Source organism: Schistocerca nitens, chromosome 9 (assembly GCF_023898315.1).
Source record: "Schistocerca nitens isolate TAMUIC-IGC-003100 chromosome 9, iqSchNite1.1, whole genome shotgun sequence".
NCBI classification, from domain to species: Eukaryota; Metazoa; Arthropoda; class Insecta; order Orthoptera; family Acrididae; genus Schistocerca; species Schistocerca nitens.
The window spans coordinates 36,055,900-36,077,030 of NC_064622.1; the positions used below are offsets into that span (position 1 = coordinate 36,055,900).

The 21,131-nt window shown below is 37.2% G+C and overlaps 1 protein-coding gene across 1 annotated transcript in view; it reads right to left on the reverse strand.

Moving 5' to 3' along the window:
- Positions 1 to 20,562, reverse strand: part of LOC126203474 (uncharacterized) — an 81,708-nt gene extending 61,146 nt beyond the window's left edge. Inside the window, exons 1-2 of the mRNA XM_049937792.1 lie at positions 20,438 to 20,562; positions 11,822 to 11,895 (exon numbers count right to left, since the gene is read on the reverse strand). Of these exons, the coding sequence (XP_049793749.1) occupies positions 11,822 to 11,895; positions 20,438 to 20,462 (99 nt within the window). The 5' untranslated portion in view covers positions 20,463 to 20,562. The remainder of the gene's footprint in view (positions 1 to 11,821; positions 11,896 to 20,437) is intronic.
- Positions 20,563 to 21,131: the final 569 nt, after the last annotated feature.

Consider the following 21,131-nt stretch of genomic DNA (forward strand, 5'->3'; position numbering starts at 1 on the left):
CCATATGTAACATCTCGATCCCCACATGTTGAATGTGTTACATTTAAAGTATTGCATATCTATTAAAATAGTCTTAACTGATTACGTATGAGCTACAGAAAATATAATGAGATTTTTGGAATCATGAGACACCCTAGAACACACTAAAATTATTACCATAGTTGTACAACATCTTAATTGTTATTTAAGTTTAAATGTTTATTTATTTATAATAATTAACAGACATATTAACACACATGACACACAAATGATAGGTTGTGACTCAGCTACATGATGAGCCAGCTTGTGTGATATGCCTCAAAAGAAATTGTTAAACAATTTATTTATAATTTTAATTGAGCTGTGACAAAACAGTGAATTCTGCACATGAACAGTATTATTTGACTTCAGCTTGTTAATATTACAGTTTGGATTACAATATAAAATTTATGAAAATATGGTTTGCTATGTTCATGAAAAATTAAGAAATTTGCTTTGTCCTGTAGTGCTGCAATGACAAGTAGAATACAGGCCCATATTTGACTAGCTTCTGTGATTTCTTTCTGCCCAAAAGTAAATTAATAAATTAAAAGAATAAATTATAGACATTTCATTATGATATGGTGTATTTAGATTTAAGAATATGTTAATTGAATTTTCATAATGTATACAAAATAATGTACAGTGTACTTTTGATAATGAGGGAGAGGGATAGTAAGACTTGACTCCAGTAGTTGGTAATGCGACCAAGCCCTGGAGCAAGCAAGAAGAAGAGCCTTGTGGTCTTTCTGTTGCTGTCAGTGGTGCAGTGAAAATAGTCTTTTAACCATTGTTGTTGGAAGGGTGAAGCTCTTTTTTGTGACAAGACTTGGCAGTCAGTGACCTGCATGTGATAAAGTAGTTCAGGATAGTGACTGTACAGACTTAGTGTGATTGTAGTTGACCACACTGAGATGTTAATGTATGAACCAAGTGAATAGTAAGACTGATATGAGTGTCATAATTTATTTGGTTTTAAATTAATGTTAGTGGAACTTTGGTAACATTTCAAAGCGTTGACATTGTGTTACACGCACTAGAAACTCTGAGGTTCATTAGTGTTTGGAACTTTTCATTCAATGAAATGTTTGCTTTGCTCTGCTCTGTGGACTGATTCATACAAGTATCTACTTCAGATCTATTTAGAAACATATGGCCATCTTTGTTTGACTCTTTGCTTACAACTACATTTACAAGTTGAATTAAACCAATGCATCAGTCTACCTTATTATCCTTCTGGATACTACACCCCAGTTCTTTTGTTAATAATTTTGGTTTCATATATTTAAAAACATCTGTGTAATTCCATAAAATTGCACAGACTATTATGCTAAACTTCATCAATGTTTAATTATTTGGGGCGAAAGGCAGTGGTACACAGCCAACCTTTGGATCTAGTTGAGTCAGAATTATTGTAGGTTGTGTGCTTGCCCAATCACTACAGGTTGCTATTAGTAGGATCTTACTGAACACACAGTTGTATCACTTGTCCTAAAGTAACCAGTCGACTAGCATATGTTTTACATTGCTGCCTTAGCAGACAAGATTTATAGTAACCTCAGACTTTACAGTTATTTATAATGGACCCCTATCTGAAAAAAAGTAGTGCAGATATACTCTGAGGTCTTGATAGAATTTCAGAGTGGTGCAAAGATGTGGCAACTTGCTTTAAATATTGAGGAATATAAAACTGTACACATAACTTACTGAAAAAAGGAAAACATGTTAGAAAGAAATGGAAAACTCATAGGTGTGCTAGTTGGCTGATTTCAGTTTATTGGTATCACACTGGAAAAATATAGTTTGTCTACAAAGGACATTGCTCACAGAACACTCATGCAACCAATACTAGAATACTGATCTAATGTGAGTTGACCTATACCAGACAACACAAGCAGGAGTTTTTGAATGTGTAAAGAAGTGAAACGCAAAAGCTCACAGGTTTATTTCATTCATGGGAAACTGTCATAGAACTGCTGGAAAACCCGAATTGGCCAACACATGGAAATATATGCCATCTGTCCATTGAAAGCCTACTTACAGTGTTTCAAGAATCAGTATTAGGTGAGGAATCTAAGAATATACTACATTGCCTATGGATGCTTCCATAGGGACTGCAAAGACAAAATTAGGATACTTACAGCAAAGTAAAAGGCATTACACAGTCATTCTTCCAATGTTCCATACTCCAATGGAATGATGAAGAAAACATATGTGGCACAAGTGAAACTACCCTCTGTATGTACTTCACAATGGTTTGCAGAATGGGGCTGTAACTATAGATTTCCTCAGTGTCTCTTTATATAAAATACTTCAAACAAAGCATGTAAGTAGCTCTTCACCCAGCACTATCAGCTATTTGTATACTGTCAAAGAGAAGATCTTTCCTGTAAAAACATTAGACTTGTTGAATTTACATCACTGAACCCAAAAAACTCTGAGAAATTTTGGATGGAGTGGCTGGCTAATAAGTCATTCTTTTATCTTGTTTTTGAATATCTTAAAATACAGTAACACATCAAGATAAGTTTTAAATAAGCCAGGAGTAAGCACATCTTGTAAGAAACTGATGATTCAGACAGTAAAATCAAATGAAAACGAAATATTGTTAACAAGACAGACAGGAAAAGAAGCCAATGAATTAATATTACCTTTGTTGAAGAGAATGAGAGCATCGTTAAAGACAATTCATATGTAGCAGATAATTTCAATAATTACTATTGTGAGAAAATTGGTGCATACAGTTCGGAAGAGACAGCAGAAACAAAGAGGAAGGGCACTTTGTGAAATAAAAATTTACCTCATATCCCAATCTTAACTAAGGAAGATCATCACACCACCAAAAAGTAGAAGTTCATATAAGGTGGATAATATCACTAATAAGACATTACAAAGGTGTGGCCCTCCCTTAATCACATACATAGTGCATCATTAATTCAGGATATTTTCCCAGAGAGTTTAAAACATGCCATTGTTAGGGCTCTTTTAAGAGGGGTGGCTTCACAGATGTCAATAGCTACCATGTCATGTCACTTTTTATGTCATTTCCTACATTTTTTGAGAAGATAATGTACTTGTGTTGTTACCCACCTATCTGCTAAATGCATACTTACTCAGTCACAGTTTGAATTTCAAAAGCACCAGTCAGCTGAGACAGCTGTTTATGTACACACATCAAAAAAAGTTTTGCATCACCCCAGTTCCCAGAACTCCTGAAGATAGACTGTGTGTATGGTATCACAGGCACAACCCCTTTGAATGTTTAGAGATGTCATTAAAGCTGCCCAAAGATGGCAACAAACATGCATGAGCAGCACATATTAAACAGAGGGGGCCCGACAGCCGATCAGTTCCAGCCATTCCACCAGGAAGGAGGTAGACAGCTCATGTTGTCTGCAATTCAACCATGCCTAGATGATCAATACAGTGGTTTGATCACGTCCACATTGTTTTCTTGTGCCAGGAAGTGTACAGGTGTCTCAGAGTGAAACAAAGTGATGTTGTTCACACATGGAAGAGATACAGAGAGACAGGAACTGTTGATGACATGCCTTGATCGGGTCACCCAAGGGCTACTGCAGTGAATGACTGCTACCTATGGATTAAGGCTCGGAGGAACCCTGACAGCAATGGCACTGTGTTGAACAATGCTTTTCATGCAGCCACAGGATGTCTCATTATGACTCAAACTATGCACAATAGGCTGCAAGACGCACAACTTCACTCCTGACGTCCATGGTGAGGTCTATCTTTGCAAACATGATACCATGCAGCACAGTACAGATGGGCCCAACAACATGCCAATTGGAGTGCACAGGATTGGCATCACGTTGTCTTCACCTACAAGTGTTGCATATTCCTTCAACCAGACATATTTGGAGGCAATCCAGTCAGGCTGAACGCCTTAGACACACTGTCCAGTGAGTGCAGCAAAGTGGAGGTTCCCTGCTGTTTTGAAGTGGCACTATGTGGGGCTGATGTATGCTGCTGGTGGACATGGAAGGCACCATAATGGCTGTATGATATGTGAATGCCATTCTCCAACTGATAGTGCAACCATATTGGCAGCATATTGGCGAGGAATTTGTCTTCATGGACGACAGTTCACTCCCCCATTGTGCATATCTTGTGAATGACTTCCTTCAAGATAATGACATTGCTCGACTAAAGTGGCCAGCATATTCTCCAGACATGAACCCTATTGAACATGCCTGGGATTGATTGAAAAGGGCTGTTTATGGAGAATATGACCCACCAACCACTCTGAGGGGTCTACGTCAAATCGCCGTTGAGGGTGGGACAACATGGACAAACAGTGCCTTGATGAACGTGTGGATAGTATGGCACAATGAATACAGGCATGCCTCAATGTAAGAGGATGTGCTACTGGGTATTAGAGGTACTAGTGTGTACAGCAATCTGGACCACCACCTCTGAAGGACTCACTGTATGGTGGTATAACATGCAATGTGTGGTTTTCATGAGTAATAAAAAGGGTGGAAATGATGTTTATGTTGATCTCTATTCAAATTCTCTGTACAGGTTGTGAAGTCTTGAAACTGAGGTGATGCAAAACTTTTTTTGATGTGTGTATTTAATGGTCATATAATACAATCCTGAAATGATGAAATATCACCAACTGGGGTCATCTGTCAATTATCAAAGACATTTTACTTTGTCAACCACAATATTCTATTACAGAAGTTGGGTGTTTTATGGAATACATAATTCAGCAAATTCCTGGTTTAGTCCTTATTTAAGAAACAGAATGCAAAAAGCTACTATAGTCTTTGTGTAATACAAAGAGGTGTGCCACACCATGTGCATGGAGAGAAATTACAATGGCTGTCCCACAGGGTTTGATGATTGGCCAAATTCTGTTTTATGTTAATGATCTGATATTTTATTTAAATCAGAACAGAGAATGAGTCCTGTCTCCAGACAGTACAAGATTTGTTTTGAAACTGAACAAAGAAACAGAGAATATAGTAAATGATGTTTTTGTGAAAGCTAGTGACTAGTTTTGTACAAATGGACTAGTTTTAAACTTTGAAAAAACACATCTCATCCAGTTTTGTACACTCAGTGTTCTTAGGTACCCATATTGATGAAAACTGAAACTCGCAAAAGTCCATACAGCAGACCTGTACCATGAGACTTACTGTCGACTTTGGGGATGTAGAAATCTGTAAGTTAACATTTTTGCATATTTCCACCCTCATTAATGTCTTATGGGAAACCATCCTGGGTTATCTCCTCAGTTAGGCAAAAGTATTCATTGCACAAAAGAACATAATGGTAATTAAAATTATGTATGTGATTTGCATATGTACATCTTGAAGGCATCTTTTAAGTGGTTAGGAATGTTAACCACAACTTCACAGTGGTTTATTGACTAACAAGATTTGTTATCAACAACCCATCTGAGTCTGAGAGTAAGAGATATATTAACAAATACAACTTTGGAGGAAATATTATTTATGTTATTCTTTAATTAATCTAACTTTGGCACAGAAAGGGGTGAAATAAGTAAATATAATAAACCTCTTTGACAGTCATCCACAGAAAAGAAATTTCTGACAAATAGTAGTACAGTTTTCAAATATAGATTAAAGATGTTTGTAACCAGCAACTCTGCCTATAACATAGAGGAATAAATAATTAGTGGTACTGTTATTCATTTTTACAGAAAAAAGACCTGTAAATGGCCAGGATATAATCATACAAATACTTTTTCATCTATCTGTTGTCTAATAGCAACCTGTTATTCCGAACAAGAAATAGGGGTGCACTTCATTTTAAATTCACTGTTTTTGTCAATCACAAGTTCTGTTAGGGAATACATGCTACAAGTAAGTGTATGAATCCATATGATCCAGAGAGGCTTATGCAAGGTGTTTTCTTATCAATAGTACACAATATTTTCCTGCAAGCAACTGTAGAGTAAATACTTGTTTGACCTTACTTGCACTGCACCAGACAATTGTGCCATATGACAGTACTGGATGAATGTGTGTTAGCAGTCCTTTGCAACACAACATAATGAAATAGATCTCTAAATGCAAAGTAGATGACTTTGAGCTCTTTTGTTAACTTATCAATGTCCTGATGCCACTCTGGATACCTACGCTCTTCACAAATGAAACTCAATGAAGGGTGGGTGCCTTCATTTTTATCAGGATAAAGACACTTTTTCCTTTTTTCCATTATATTATTATTATTATTAATATTATTTGTTTTAGCAATCTAGGTTTAGGGTATTTTTATTCAAAAACATATTCTATCAACAAACAGATGGATTAGCAATGGGTTTCCAGTTACCTCCAATGCTGTCAGAAAATGTCTCGTATAACTTTGAACTTAAACCTGAACATTTCGCTGAATATATGATGATGAACTTATACAGGTACATAGACAATGTACTGGATTGTTGAAAATAACAACCAGGCACTTTCAAAACTTCCTATAAAATAACACAAAAACTTATAGTCAGCCTGGGAAAAGAATTCAAACATTAAATTTCTATACCTTAATACTGATATCTACACAGGAAGCCACCAGTTTCAAATATTCAGAAAAGAAACACATACAAACTCCTGCATGCCAGCTTTTCCAGTGCTCTGTGCCCCACAAACATGCTACATTCATTTTAAGATCCACCATTTGCTGTCACTTCCAATGAGTATGACTAATTTTGAACAAATACTAACCACATCAAAAAAAAGAAGAAAAGAAAGGTTACCAGCCCACTCTAATTGACAGTATTCTTAAAGAAATGCTAAGAAATCAATATAAAACATTACTGTATCTATCAACAATTCTCCAATGATTGTCAGAAAAATACGTATATTTTTTGGTAAAATCCAATTAAAATTACTTATGTTGACATATGTCATTTGTGGCTTCATTGTTACCACATCAGATACTGGCTAGCACTCAGTTACAAGTGACACACAAACATGGTGGTTCATGTCACAAATGCTGTTAATGTGTAACAGGGAGAATGTTGGAAGTGGCTGCCTTTGAGGTACACCAGAAATGTGAGTTGCTCAGCCAACAGCTCATTTTAAGTGACCAATGACTAAATTGCAGCAGATGATGTGGTTTGTAAACTTGAATTTACAATCATGCTATAAGCTAACCACAACCTCATGATGTGCAATATATCAACAAATATAGCTCCCAAAAATCTGTGGCAGAACTGAAGTCACAACCACTTTGTTCACAGCAATTAAGCTAATCTCTACAAGCAAAGTCAATTCAATATCAGTGCTGAAAGTAAACTGTAATATCTCACCAAAAGCAAATAAGAGCAAATAAAAAGTCAATATGTTGATGGAAACATGGAAAAATATTTAAAAAATTAAACCAATTAATTGAATAACAAATAACAATCAAACTCTTTTGATAAAATTTGGAAATGGAGAAAGTTCACTGCATTTGACAAGATTTGGACCTATGACCTTCAGCATGCCAGGTTTATACAGTAATCACTGTACTTTTCCACTGTACTATGGATTACATAGTTATATTTGTAATGTGGTGACCAAGTTGCAGTGATGAACTGCAGCCTTCATGAAATGTCATGTGAAGCATATCGAATGTAAGCTAATCTCTGTACTCATGACAACTGTATATGTGATACTGTATCTCGTCTTGTGCAGAGGTATCCAGTATTGTTTGTTAGTGCTGCATGTGAAATATGTGCATTTGATTAGTGTTGTTTTGTGTGTGTGTGTGTGTGTGTGTGTGTGTGTGTGTGTGTTGTTTCGGGTGTGGCTATTGTATGCTATGAAATATGACAGAGGTGCCAAATCTAATATGTGGCATCCAAATACATCAAGAAAGAAAGCCAAACAAGAAACGGGAAGCTGAACTGTCCAACAGTTGTGGCAGTTTGGCATTGGTGAATGATTCAGGCATAATGTTGAGCACTATGATTGGAGGAAACCAGCTCCAATGCATGAAGTGTCAACTACCAAGTAATTTTAATTGTAATGTAGATTGGCCACCAAAGTAAACAATATCCTTTAGAAAAATAAATATTTCATGACCTAACACAGCACAGAGAGAGTAGAAGGCAATTTGTTTAAGCAGGAAGACAAATGTTTCCCAGTGAACAAAGGTGAAATGTATAAGATCAGCTGCAAGGAGTTTAGCTCATACTACAAAGGAAAAACTAGAATATCAGCATGTGCCAGACATAAGGAACACCAAAATATCTGCAGTCCACAGAAAACTGACTCCAAAGTCATGCAGCATTGGTTTGGGGAGAGGAACCAAACAGTGAGGTCATCAATCCTATCCGATTAGGGAAGAATGGGGAAGGAAGTCGCACATGCCCTTTCAAAGGAATCATCCCAGTATTTGCCTGATGTGCTTGAGGAAAATCACGGAAAACCTAAAGGAGGACAGCCAGATGCAGGTTTTGAACTGTCATCCTCCTGAATGCGAGTCCAGTCTGCTAACCACTGCGCCATCACACTCAGTAGTGGCTCGTGAATGGAGGCTCCGCTGGGGAGATGACAGCAGCTGAAGTTCAGCATTCTGAGGAACTGTCAGAGTTCTAAGAAGGTTTGCAGATGGAAAATTCCATAACTTTTTCATGAAGGCAAATGATGCTATCTGTAAAATCTTGTGGCACAAGAATGTCACCTGGGAGGCACGAAAGCTGCATTTCGAAGGATTAATGATAACCCCAAAATAATCAAACCTTTGAAACACTGCTGTTAGATGGTCCCAGCATTGTGGTGGCAAAGCAGAAATGCCAAATCTCACTGAGGCAGGCAAACCATAAAGGGTAGGTCATGAAACACTCTGTTAATGAATCATTGCCATGTCTGTGCAGCATTTCAGAGACCAAACTTCATGTAATGTGATTCGAAGAGACCAAAGAGTATAGTGATGGCCATCTTCATTATGTCTTCTGTAGCAACTGGCATAAGCATGAATGCTTTTGTGCAGTCAAGGATACTGAACTCTGAAGTGCCACTCAGGGGATGGTTGAAATCATGGAAGTTAGGGAACTGATACATGTCTGGGATGGTGCATGCAGTAAGAGCATGATAGTCACCCAAGGGTTGCCAGGACAAGTCCTTCTTTGGTACAGGGTAGATAGAAGGAAACCAGGTGCTGCCAAAACAGTGAATGATGCTAGTCTGAAGCATAACTTGAATTCAACTTTGGCAGCAGCAAGTAACTCTAGAATTTTACCGTGACAAGTGTGGGCTCTGTCATAAGTTTGTGAGTAGTGGATTATGGTGTAGGATTTGTTCAAAGTATTTTCACTTGGGGAAATGCAGTGGGGAAGCCAGTGGGCATTCTAGTGAGAGCCTCTCCTAGAAATGCAGAATCTGTAATAGAAATAAGTTGACAGAGGAGCAGGAGTGTAAGATCTGTGCTTTTCAGGTGCAGTTATAATTTACAAAGGAGGAACTAGATAGGTTGATGAGGGTGAAGGGTGCTGAGGAATGGGAACTGACAGTTGGCACAAAGGCAGCTAGGAGGAGGAGGTATTCAGACAGTTATACTGTGCATATATGCAATAGATTTGACCGACTGTCAGAGTTGATTGGAGAGGAGCCTCTAGTAGCTGTAGATGAAGGGAACATGCAGTAGTCCTTAGCAGTTAGGAGGCCTAGGTTAGTTGCAAAGTCAAATAGAAAGAAGAAGGTTCTGCTGCTAGGTAGTTCACACAGTAGAGGTGAGAGCCAGCAGTTGCAGGAAGTGTTGGGGAGTGAGTACCAGGTCACCAGCACTGTGAAGTCTAGTCTAGGGTTGGCTCAGGTGACTGACTGCATAGGGGAGTTATGTAGAAGTGTTATAAAGGAGTATCAGGTAGTGATAGTGGGTGGAGCAGGGAACAGTCTTGATAGGGATGGGGAATGTGATGTAGGTGGTGACTTGGTAAAGATAGCTACTCAAACTTGTGACACTAATGTGCATTTCATGCAACTGTATCAGTGTCATGATCGGCCTGATCTTAATGTGGCTGTTAGGTGCATTAACATGGGGCTGGAGAGGGTGCTGATGGCAGAAGGCATGTGTCACATTTCAGTGGTGCCAGCTGGGTCTATCAGCAGATCAGGTTTCACTAGGCATGGCCTGCACCTCAATAGGTATGGGAAGGGGAGTCTGGCAAAGCTTATAGGAGACAGTGTAGTGGGTGGTGGTGGTATCACTTATGGAAAAATTTCTGTAGTAGTTGGTGTTAGAGGTGCTACTTTTTTAGATTGAAGTCAGCTAATAGGTATACCTGCTTAAAGGAAGTCCCTCTAAGGGCTCACCTTCAGAGGATGTCATGTTTCCAAGTAGAGAAGGAATTAGCATATTTCATTAAAATATAAGAGGTATTAGAGTTAAAGTTAGTGAACTGCTTACAGATGTTTACTCTGAAATTATTGGCATGTCAGAGCACCACTTAAATAATTTGACAATTCAGAGGCTTCCTTTACAAGGATACAGATTAGCCGGCTGTTCTTCAAGGAGTTCCTTATGGAGTGGGGGAGTGACTATGTTCGTAAAAACAGTATTCTATTTGAGTCCAGAGACCTATCACCTCACTGCACTGAATAGATATTTGAATGTTGTGCAGGGGCAGTTGAATCTAGTGAAACCAAACTTCTAATTGTTGTTGTTTATAGATCTCCTAACTCTGACTTCAGAGCATTTCTGCTCAAGCTAGAACTGCTCTTGATTCATCTCCTAAATTCATATGATATGATGCAGATTATGTTTTCTCCAACTTTTTAGGGGTAAGTCTTTCCACTCCCGGGATTGGAATGACTCCTTACCCTCTCCCTTAAAACCCACATCCTTTCGTCTTTCCCTCTCCTTCCCTCTTTCCTGATGAGGCAACAGTTTGTTGCGAAAGCTTGAATTTCGTGTGTATGTTTGTGTTCGTTTGTGTGTCTATCGACCTGCCAGCACTTTCGTTCGGTAAGTCACATCATCTGTGTTTTTAGATATAAGCAACAGGATTAAATAGAAATACCAGCAAAGACAAAAAACATTGTTGGATCGTGGAGGTGCTTAATTGACTATTATGACAAAACATGAATTGTTAAATTCTAACATGCAGAATGCCTCTGTAGTGGATCCATCATCTCACATATGGCATGAAATTTTTCTTATGCATTGCTGCACAAGCCCAGCTTCTGATTCACTGTGCTTGTAAGATGATGAAATTTTTAAAGCATGTATTATACTTTGTATATCAATGTATCATTATTCATTAAATAGTTATAGACATTTTTAATTATAATATTCATTTTTAATTGCCCTATAAATTAAATTAAACAGAGGGTGGGGGTGAAATCCACATATAGCATCCCACATGCTTCAGTGTAAGGTCAGCTCCCCCATTCTTTATCTTCATAAATTACCTACTTATGGCACTGTAAGGCTTTCCAAAAAAAATAATTTACTGATTACTTAATTAAACTAATAACATGTCAAAACTCAACAAGTACAGTGTGTCCAACACCTTAGGAAACTGGATCAATTCAGATGTTTATCAAGGAGAAATTTTTTTGCTTCTACAATTAAATGTTTCATTTTGTAAAACTGCTTCTCTCTAGAGAATTAATTTTTCTGTTGCTGCAAAGCTCAAATGGAAGCATTTAACATCAGATAGAATTTTTAATATGAATGAAGAAGAATCCACCACATGCATAAACATGTTTTGAGACATAGGTGACAGAAGCAACCTCCATTAGCTTTTTCTGATAATGTGTAGAGGTTTTTTAAGTGCCTATACCAGCAGATTATTATTTTCATCTACATGAAAATATATTACACTTACCAGTTCAATAAGTTTTGTAAAAAGTTGTGGCCTTTTATAGAAAGATGGTCTGCTACTTCTGACTTGCACATCAGCTGCCAAACAAAAATAACATAAGTAAACATTAGTATTAGGAATTAATGTATCACTTTACAGCAGAGTTAATGCTATTATGATGCTCCCTGGCAGATTAAAACTGTGTACTGGACTGATACTAAAAACCAAGTCCTTCCTCTATATGGATAACATTTTCACTGTCAGAGCTGTGCTGGCATTATTGTCAACCAGACTCAAAGACTAAGTCTCTTGGTATGTTTCTCCTACTTTCCAAAATTCCAGTCATCCTTGTTTCTGTGAAAATAGCTTCACAACAGTGAAGAGTCCTGTAATATGCAACAGCTAAAACATACAACACATGCCACAGAGCAATACAACAACCCTCAGATGAAACACATACACTTTTATCACAGGACATTCAGTCAGCCATGTCAGTGCATAGTACAATATGTAACACATGCTGAACTGTTCTATTGCAGGTATTATTCAAAATATCAACCACCATTATTGCAGCAGAGTATACAGCAATGCATCACTGATTGTCTTACATGAACAAGAATTCCAAGAGTTTAGTCTACTACTTCCAAGCATGTGATAATCCCAGGAATCAGACCGATGCAAGTATTGACTGGAGTCTCACAGACTAAGTTCTTCAACAAGTCCCCAGAAGAAGAAGTCCACTGGTGTCAAGACTGCTGATGACACTGGCCCTGGAAAGGGACCAGAATGAGCAAACTGTACTTCAAAGCGGTTCCTAACGTCACGTGCAAAGTGTGTCAGCAGCACATAATCTGATGAATACTCAGTGGCACATTTAGGAAGTATGGGAGGACATGCTGAAGAAGCATTTTGTACATAACTCTGTTCAGTTTATAAGGAAGTAGGTAAAGCCAGGTCAAAATCATTAACAAAACCAGCCCATACTTTCACAGCAAACATCTGTTGATAGGACAAACACATCAAAGCTTACGGATTTTTGTCATCCTCTGTTATGAACATGGCCACCTCTGGAAACAACATGAAAGCAGGAAAATTGGCATTCTTGTACATTGCTGTAGAAACCAATTTGCAGGCACCAGTCAAAATTTGAAGCCAACTGACTGCAATGTTTACATCTTTTTTGGATGATATGGATACAGCTGTTGTTCATTAATGACCCTCAAAACAGCTGACTGGCTTGTGTTAAAAGCTCAAACAGTGCATCTGCTAATAGAGATAGGATTTTCACCAGTTGTGTGTAACACTTTATCTTCCTTATAGGGGGCTCCAGTTTACCTCATACAGAATTCTTAAGTAACACAACCCTGTACTTTGACCACAATGGTGAGTGTTCATTATAGACAAGGGTGTCATCAGGAGAACCCTAGGGAAGTGTGTTAGGACAGTTATTATTTAATATACACATAAATGATCTTGTGTACAGGGTGGGCAGCAGCCTGCAGTTGTTGCTGATGATGCTGCAGTGAGCAGGAAAGTGTTGAAGATGAGAGACTCTACGAGGATATCAGATGACTTGGACAAAGTTCCTAGTGGTGTGATGAATTGCAGCTAGCTCTAAATTTAGAAAAATGTAAGTAAATGTGAGTGTATATTTTGATACAGCATTAGTAGTATCCTGCTTCAGCCAGTCACATCATTTAAATATCTGCTCATAATATTGCAAAGTGATATTAAATGGAGGATGCATGTGGGGATTGTGGTAGGGAAGGCAAATGGTTGACTTCAGTTTATTGGGAGAATTTTAGGAAAGTATGGGTCACCTGATAATGTGATGCTGGCAGCAGAAAGCTAGCTTGATCTGGAGAGCCAAACTAAAAAATGGAGTGACCGGTTTGTGTGACACAGTTTGTGCCTTAATTTGAAGAAAACTGAGTACATGACATCAGACAGACATGAAACGGGAACCATCATGATTAATGGTGAAGATCTGAGTCATGTGAGTAAGTTTAAGTACCTTGGTTCCATGATAACTGTAGATGGCCGTCTCAATGAAGAGGTCAACACCAGAACTCAGGCAGCCTGGATGAAGTGGAGAACAACAACTGGAGTCACTAGTAACGGCAGGATGAAAGATAATTTAAAATAAAAATTCCATCGCACTGTCATCCAACCAGTCACCTTGTGTGGTTGTGAGTACTAGCCGACTACAGTTGAGACAGAATGCTGCCTAAGTGTAGCGGAAATGAAGACGCTAACGTGAACAGCAGGCCTCACTAAGTTAGATCACATTTCCAATGACAGCATTAGGAAACAGTTTGGTGTTGCACCGATCCAAGACAAGATGTGGGAGAGTCATGTAGGATGGGCGTGTTTTGTGGGCCAGTGATGACTCTATTGCCAATGTGGGTTACACACTTGAAGTCGTTGGCAGAAGACCCAAAGGATGACCTAAGCAATGTTGGGCTGATATGGTTAATAAAGACCTTAAATGCATGAACATGCACCAAGATCCAGCCCGTGATAGAGTGAAATGGAGACGACGGACCCATGTAATGGACCCCGCAGGCACTTGGGCAAACACTGAACGAAAAGACGAAGAAGAAGAAGAAGATGGGCCACCTGTAAAGTAGACCACGTATTGGCCATTAGTGTGACCTACTCCTGAATACTGCTTGAGTGTTTGGGATCCCCACCAGGTAAGATTAAAGGAAGATGTCAAAGAAATTCAGAGGTGGGCCCATAGATTTGTTACTGGTAGGTTCAAACAACATATATGTTACAGAGATGCTTCAGGAACTGAAATTTGAATCCCTGGAAGTAAGGTGAACTTATTTTCTAGGAACACTATTGAGAAAATTTAGAGAACTGACATTTGAAGCTGACTGCGGAATAAGTCTGCTGCTGTGAACACACATTTCATGTAAGTACCACAAAGATAAGAATGAAGAAATTAGGACTCATGCAGAGGCATATAGACTGTTGTTTCACCCTTACTCTACTTGCAAGTGGAACAGGACAGGAAATGACTAGTAGTGGTACATACACAATACAGTGGCTTTTGGAGTTTGTATGTAGCTGTAGATGTAGATTCCAACACTGAAGGATCCAATTCCTCATAGGAGCAACTGTGCAGTTTCAGAAGCACTGTGGTGTGGGTGCTATCAGTCTGAGAACAGCTCAGCAGAGCATTATTATGCATCTCTTCAATTGCATTCAGTGAACCCATACACGAGGTGCATACTGGCCAACTGTCCATCAGGAAACATACCCATCGTATTGCCTATATCACTGTTAATACCCAACTAACACATCCACAAAACCAAACCCTAAACAGAACCAAGTGGTAGTGAATGCAAACCTGAGGACAATGAGATAAGGATGACATTAATGCTGTCAACAGCAGGTACTGTGAATGAATGGAAAACAGATACACAACACATACAGTGACACTTGCACTGTTGTGTACTATTTTCGGATGCAGATACAAAGCTGAGTGGGTCAAGAAACCAAATGAAGTGCGATAAATCTGTAATCAGCTACCAGACATTTTGGAGCCCTTATAGCAAAATACTAAGAAGGTATGCCTAAACAACCTCTGAAAGTTTGTCAGGGTTCCAGCTCACACTTTATAACATCACAGTTTGTCAGGGTTCCAGTTCACACTTTATAACATCACAATCACATAGAATGAAATGTTCATAGCAGAAACAATGTATTGGTTGTATATTCTCTCTCATGGGATCACTAGCCTAGTCTCTGTTGGATTTATAAAATGGTAGAGATATACTGCTACACTGAAGCTTCACACCTGGTTCTGATTGTGTAGCTCTGTTGACTATAGTGTTGAACATGGCAGTCAAAGATACAGGTTTGGGTCTGTCCTGTTCACAGTTTTAATCCATTAGTGTATTTAATTAAAAGCTGACTGGAAAACAGGTGGGTCCCTCTCATCCTTGGGCTTCAGTGACCTGCCCTTCCTCTTTAACCTTCCCAAACCCATCCCAGTACCCTCTCTGAGGATGGAAAAACTGTTCCAAAAGCTATGGTGATGTGAACTTTTATATTTTTATGCTGCCAACAGACACATTCAAATGTACATATAATATTTTGACTTTCAGAGGTAATAGTTATTTCTTAAAGAGAGCAACAGGATAGGCTGGAGAAGATTGAAAGAAAGGGCATGTTACTCAGAGCACAGTAGAGATGGATCTACCTATTATGAAATTGTGGTTCCCTTTGATACTTGGATCTGAGTGACATGCCCTTCTTTTTTAATCTTCACCAACCTATGCCTCTCTTCTGCTTGAGGGAGGAGCTATTAGTTCTTAAATCTTAGATAGTGCTGTATATTTTTGTTGCCACTGAAATTGCACCTTTTGGAGGTGAGTACTGGTCAGCAGTTCTGTCTCTCAGTTTTATAACATATTTAATTTTTATTTTTCAGTTCTCACATCTGAATTTTATGTTCATTGTTAGATACTAACATCATCATATTCAGTTAATGGCTCACTGAGATGTTTCAATTGTTCCTCCGCTTCTCTTTTCAGGTTTTCTCTATATCCTTCCCAGTTTATTTCTTGTTCTTTAGTGCACTATTAATTTCGCTTCTAATTTATCTTTCTCTTCATTCATCTTTTCTTCTCATCTCTGAGCTGTCATAGTGCCCACTAATGTACTACCTTTCACCTCTTTTTCCTTCTTACACTTTCCCTTCACCTTGGTCTCTCCTTGTTTCCACTCTGTATTATTTCCAGCTATGTTAGCAATTTTACTTTTAACCATAGTACAGGTATACCATAGATCCCTCTAAACAAAACTAAAAACAAGCCAATGATTACAAAAAACTGCAGGTCTCATCCAGGTAAAACAAGAAATGCAAACTGATTCATGCAACTACCATCGAGTATCAGAGACATACTTCTGTGTATAATCTTAAAACATATTCTGAGCTTACATATAATGAAGCATCTAAACAGAATGACCCCTTCATACCAATCAGCATCAATTCCACAAAACATCAGTTAACTATAATGAAGCATTTACTAAATGAAAAGCTGCACAAATATTCAGATTTTGAGAAAGTTTCAAAATGCTGCAAAGACTGGCCTCTATCTTTAAATGTTCATAAATGTGGAACTGAGCCCTTAGCAGAATAAATAAATAAATAAATAAATAAATAAATAAAATAAAAAACATATCATCCCATGACTAAAATAATAGTGAACCACAACTGGTATAAATCAACTCATAAGAACACCTGGGTGGTAGAATATTTGGGCAGTGAAATGAAATGGTCAGTCACAAATAAAGCAGGTAGCAGACTTACGTTCACTAGTAGGATACTGGGAAAATGTAGTCATTCTACAAGGAAGATCATCTGCAAAACACACATTGGATCCATCTTGGATTATTGCTGTAGTATGTAGGCTATTTACAAAGTTTCAAAAACCAGTATTAAGTGAAAAATCTGGGGATATTCTAGGGCCCTTTATGTTTCACTCTCATAATGACTATGACGACAACATTAGACTACCTGCAGTGTGCACTGTGGCATTTAAATAGTTATTCTTCCCTTGCACAATATGCAGGAGGAATGGGAAGAAACTAATATGTGGTACAATAGGAAATACCCTCTGTCACGCATCTCACAATGCTGTGAAGAGTATGGCTGTAGATGTAGATGTGCACTGTGCAAATTGGTCTCTGTTTTTATGACATCTAGGTAACTAATTGATGAATTGTATTATAGTTGTAGACTGACTGACTTTTAAAAAGGTAAAGATGTGTTGTCTTTGTGTGTTTTATGCAAAAAACAGAACAGATGCTTACACTTTCAGAGTGACACATACCATAAAGAGATTAACAATACACAAAAACCAAAGAAAAATCAAAGGGAATAATAGATTACAAACAGTTCTACCATAAATCTTACATACTGTTGGCACTGAGAGAGGTACAGAAGGCAGAATGGTTATTTACGACACACTGTCCCAGTTCAGTGGAACACAACTATTTTACAAATTTGTACATTTCTAATTCTTCTGACAACCATTTTTTAATGTTGCATAGACAATGTTTTGAAAAGATATCAACAAATGGAGTCTCTGCAGCAGCATACTTAACATATATTTTTCTTTTCAAAGACAAGTTTTCAACAAACTCATATTTAGCACTCACATGTTTCTAGCTTTTATGCTTCAAATTATGCAGGGAAGCAATGCAAGACTGACTGTAGTCATAAATCACAAGTCTCTTTATTCTCAAAATCCGTAGGTCATGCAACAGTTTCTCACAGTATAAATATTCTGCAAGACAAGTTGCAAGTGGGGGCGGAAAAAAAAAAAAAAAAAAAAAAACTAATTCTGCAGAAAGAAATATCATTGTACTTTTTTTTCTAGTTGCCTAGCTTACCATGTTACTAAACAGCTTAGATATATAACTTGGTGTTGAATTTGCACCTCAGGTGGTCATCCAGACAGCATCTTAGGAAGCAGAATTAATATCTTTAGTGACTTGATGAATTTTGTAATCTTCTTAGATGCCATGTTTCTTAAAGTAATATTGATGTAGTTTATGTGGAATTAAAAGGAATACTTTTGTGAACAAAGAAGTCTGGATCATATTTTATTTAATGATCACAACTGTGTGTCACCAACTTAGACCGTCATCAGATCTAAATCTAAACTATGGATGATCTACTGTTGTGGAACAGCATTTAATGAACTGTTTCATGTAATACCATTAACTTGATGGGGCCAGGATCTAACTTCATTTTTATATCTATTAGCATACCCCTATTCTACTTACTTGTTCTATAATAGCATTTTATCAGCTTGTGTCTGTGAAGGTGAATATACACAAAAAATAAATTAAAATCAATGTGAACAGTAAACAGCAAGCAGAGCCTTACTACAGCACTTATGGACTCTAAAATGTGTGCACCTAAATGTAATAACAGCTGTAGATAATCATAGGCCATTTTTGTAATGGCTCTTTCTTTTTTGTGAAACAACACAATAAGATCAGTTACTACAACAGTGTAAAGATAGTTACTTGCAAATAAATCCCATACAAATTTCTTTAGACAGCTGATCATTTGTATCCTTGATGGTTATCGTTTGATATATTATTTATGAAACATGACGAATGAACAAATAAATGAATGCATCAAGAAATAACCACTCTAACCTTCCACCTGCTGCAGGATCACATTTTATTCTGATTTCTTTTCATAAGTTCCAAATATTAAGCCTTGTTCTGAATGCTCAGATCTTTATTTCTTGTAGTGAATTATATTTTTCACTTAAATATTCATTTATTCTAAGCACATGATCCATAAGTTGGAGCATCACAGTTAATGCTCGGGAATGCAGAAGAAATGAAACTATAGATATCCACACATATGAAGCTTCAAAGAGATGCTTTTGTAGTGTCCATCAACAAACCTGCTTTTGTCAATTTAGTGTCCTGCTATTATTTATCTACTATTACATTCATTGATAAATGTACTGTGTATTTTAAGGGCTGTTAATAATGTCACTACAAACCAGTTTTTGCCATAGCTGCTCTGTGGTAATATATTTATTTCACAAATAGATCTTTCACTATGTAGTGAAATGTACACTGTTGTGAAACTTTCTGGCAAATTAAAAGTTCCACCTTTGGCAGTCAATATTTTAAGCAGCAAGGACATTGTTAATGAAATGAAAGGCCTCAGGCTCCCTAACTGATCCACCAGACAGATTTATATCATGCTGTTGCAATGAATATTTTCATAAATTTCATATTCCTGAGGTCTCTCTAATCTGAGATGCACAGAACAGTATTTATGACAGAATGAATCAACAGTTTGCAGATGCTGCAGCTTGACTGTCAACTTTTTTGACGTTATTTTCTAAAGTTCACCTGTCTTTTAGAACATGTTAGTGAAAAAATATTGGCACTATAATATAAGTAAGTATGTTCACGTACTCTCTCACACAGAAGTGTTCACGTAAGCACACAACTTCCAAACTACACAACTTTCAAACTTATTCTGAACACTTAAAACTAGTACACTCATTAATAAATTTTTGTCTCTTTGATGTTTCCTCTCATTTAACATTTCTGTCAAGTTGTACTTTTAGGTCTACAGACGATCATCAATATTATTTTTTCTGTTTTTAGTTTAGTAGTTCCTTTGAATAATCATGAATTTTATACATGTGTTTTCATTATTTTTGCCTGTGAGTCTGTTTAGATCTGTTTGTAAACACAGAGCAATGCAGTGACTAAAATTTGAATCTGAATATCTTTGGTAACATTCTTAAACGTATCAAATGCATCAAATTCAGTTATTTAAAACATGCAGACCAATGACTATTACTCAATGATAGCATAAAAAATGTACACTACAGTCAGAAAAAGTGATGTTTTAAGATTTCATCCAGAATATCAATTGCAAAGCATGTTTAACACTGAATCATATGACTTTTAGACACATTAGAACATTGTGAGGTTGATTTAAACTCTTGGAATGATATAAAGACTAGAAATTATACTCTGGATGGCAAACAGAGGCATTTGTTTATTTAAACATCGTGTCATGCTCCTGACTGATAATTACTTTCATGATAAACAACATACACATTAAATGTTTACCATTATCAATGAGTGCTGCTTCCATTCTTCAGCACAGGATCTTTGGTGTCTCACGTGTGTTTATCTTAGCTGTCAGATTTACTCACCTTAGCTACACATGAGACTTACAGATAAACTGGTTCTTGCCATCTCCAGATAAAAATACTTCATAATTACAGTCAGCTGATAATATTATCTTATCAGCTTAGAAGCCTATATCCTTATAAGTAATTGCTAGGTTGTTGCAGAATACAAATATTTTATGAATGCTGAGACAAGATGTGAATACTGTATCTGTGCTTGTCAGCATGCAATGAACTTTATTTGAAATATTATTGATTTATTACATCAAATCAAATATTTACATTTGTCTATTTTTTGTTTTTGCTGTTATAGTGATTACTTTTAGTACATAATAAAGCAATAACAGTTACAGATTATTTAAAGTTTTCTTTCTACTGACATGTGGCCTCCTAATTACAGCATACAGCACATGAGCACAAACCTCATACAACTGAGTCTTAACATTTTCAGTCCCAACAAATCAAACAGCATTATACTTTCCAAGACATGGAGCAGTCCCCAACATTTTTTTATTTCTACACTTACCACTTTTTTCAGACAGTGACTGATTACCATGCAAAATGGTATGCTGGACCACAATCTTGAGTCCTTCTTAAACTATAGAGACCCTATTACTGGCTGGATAAGTTAT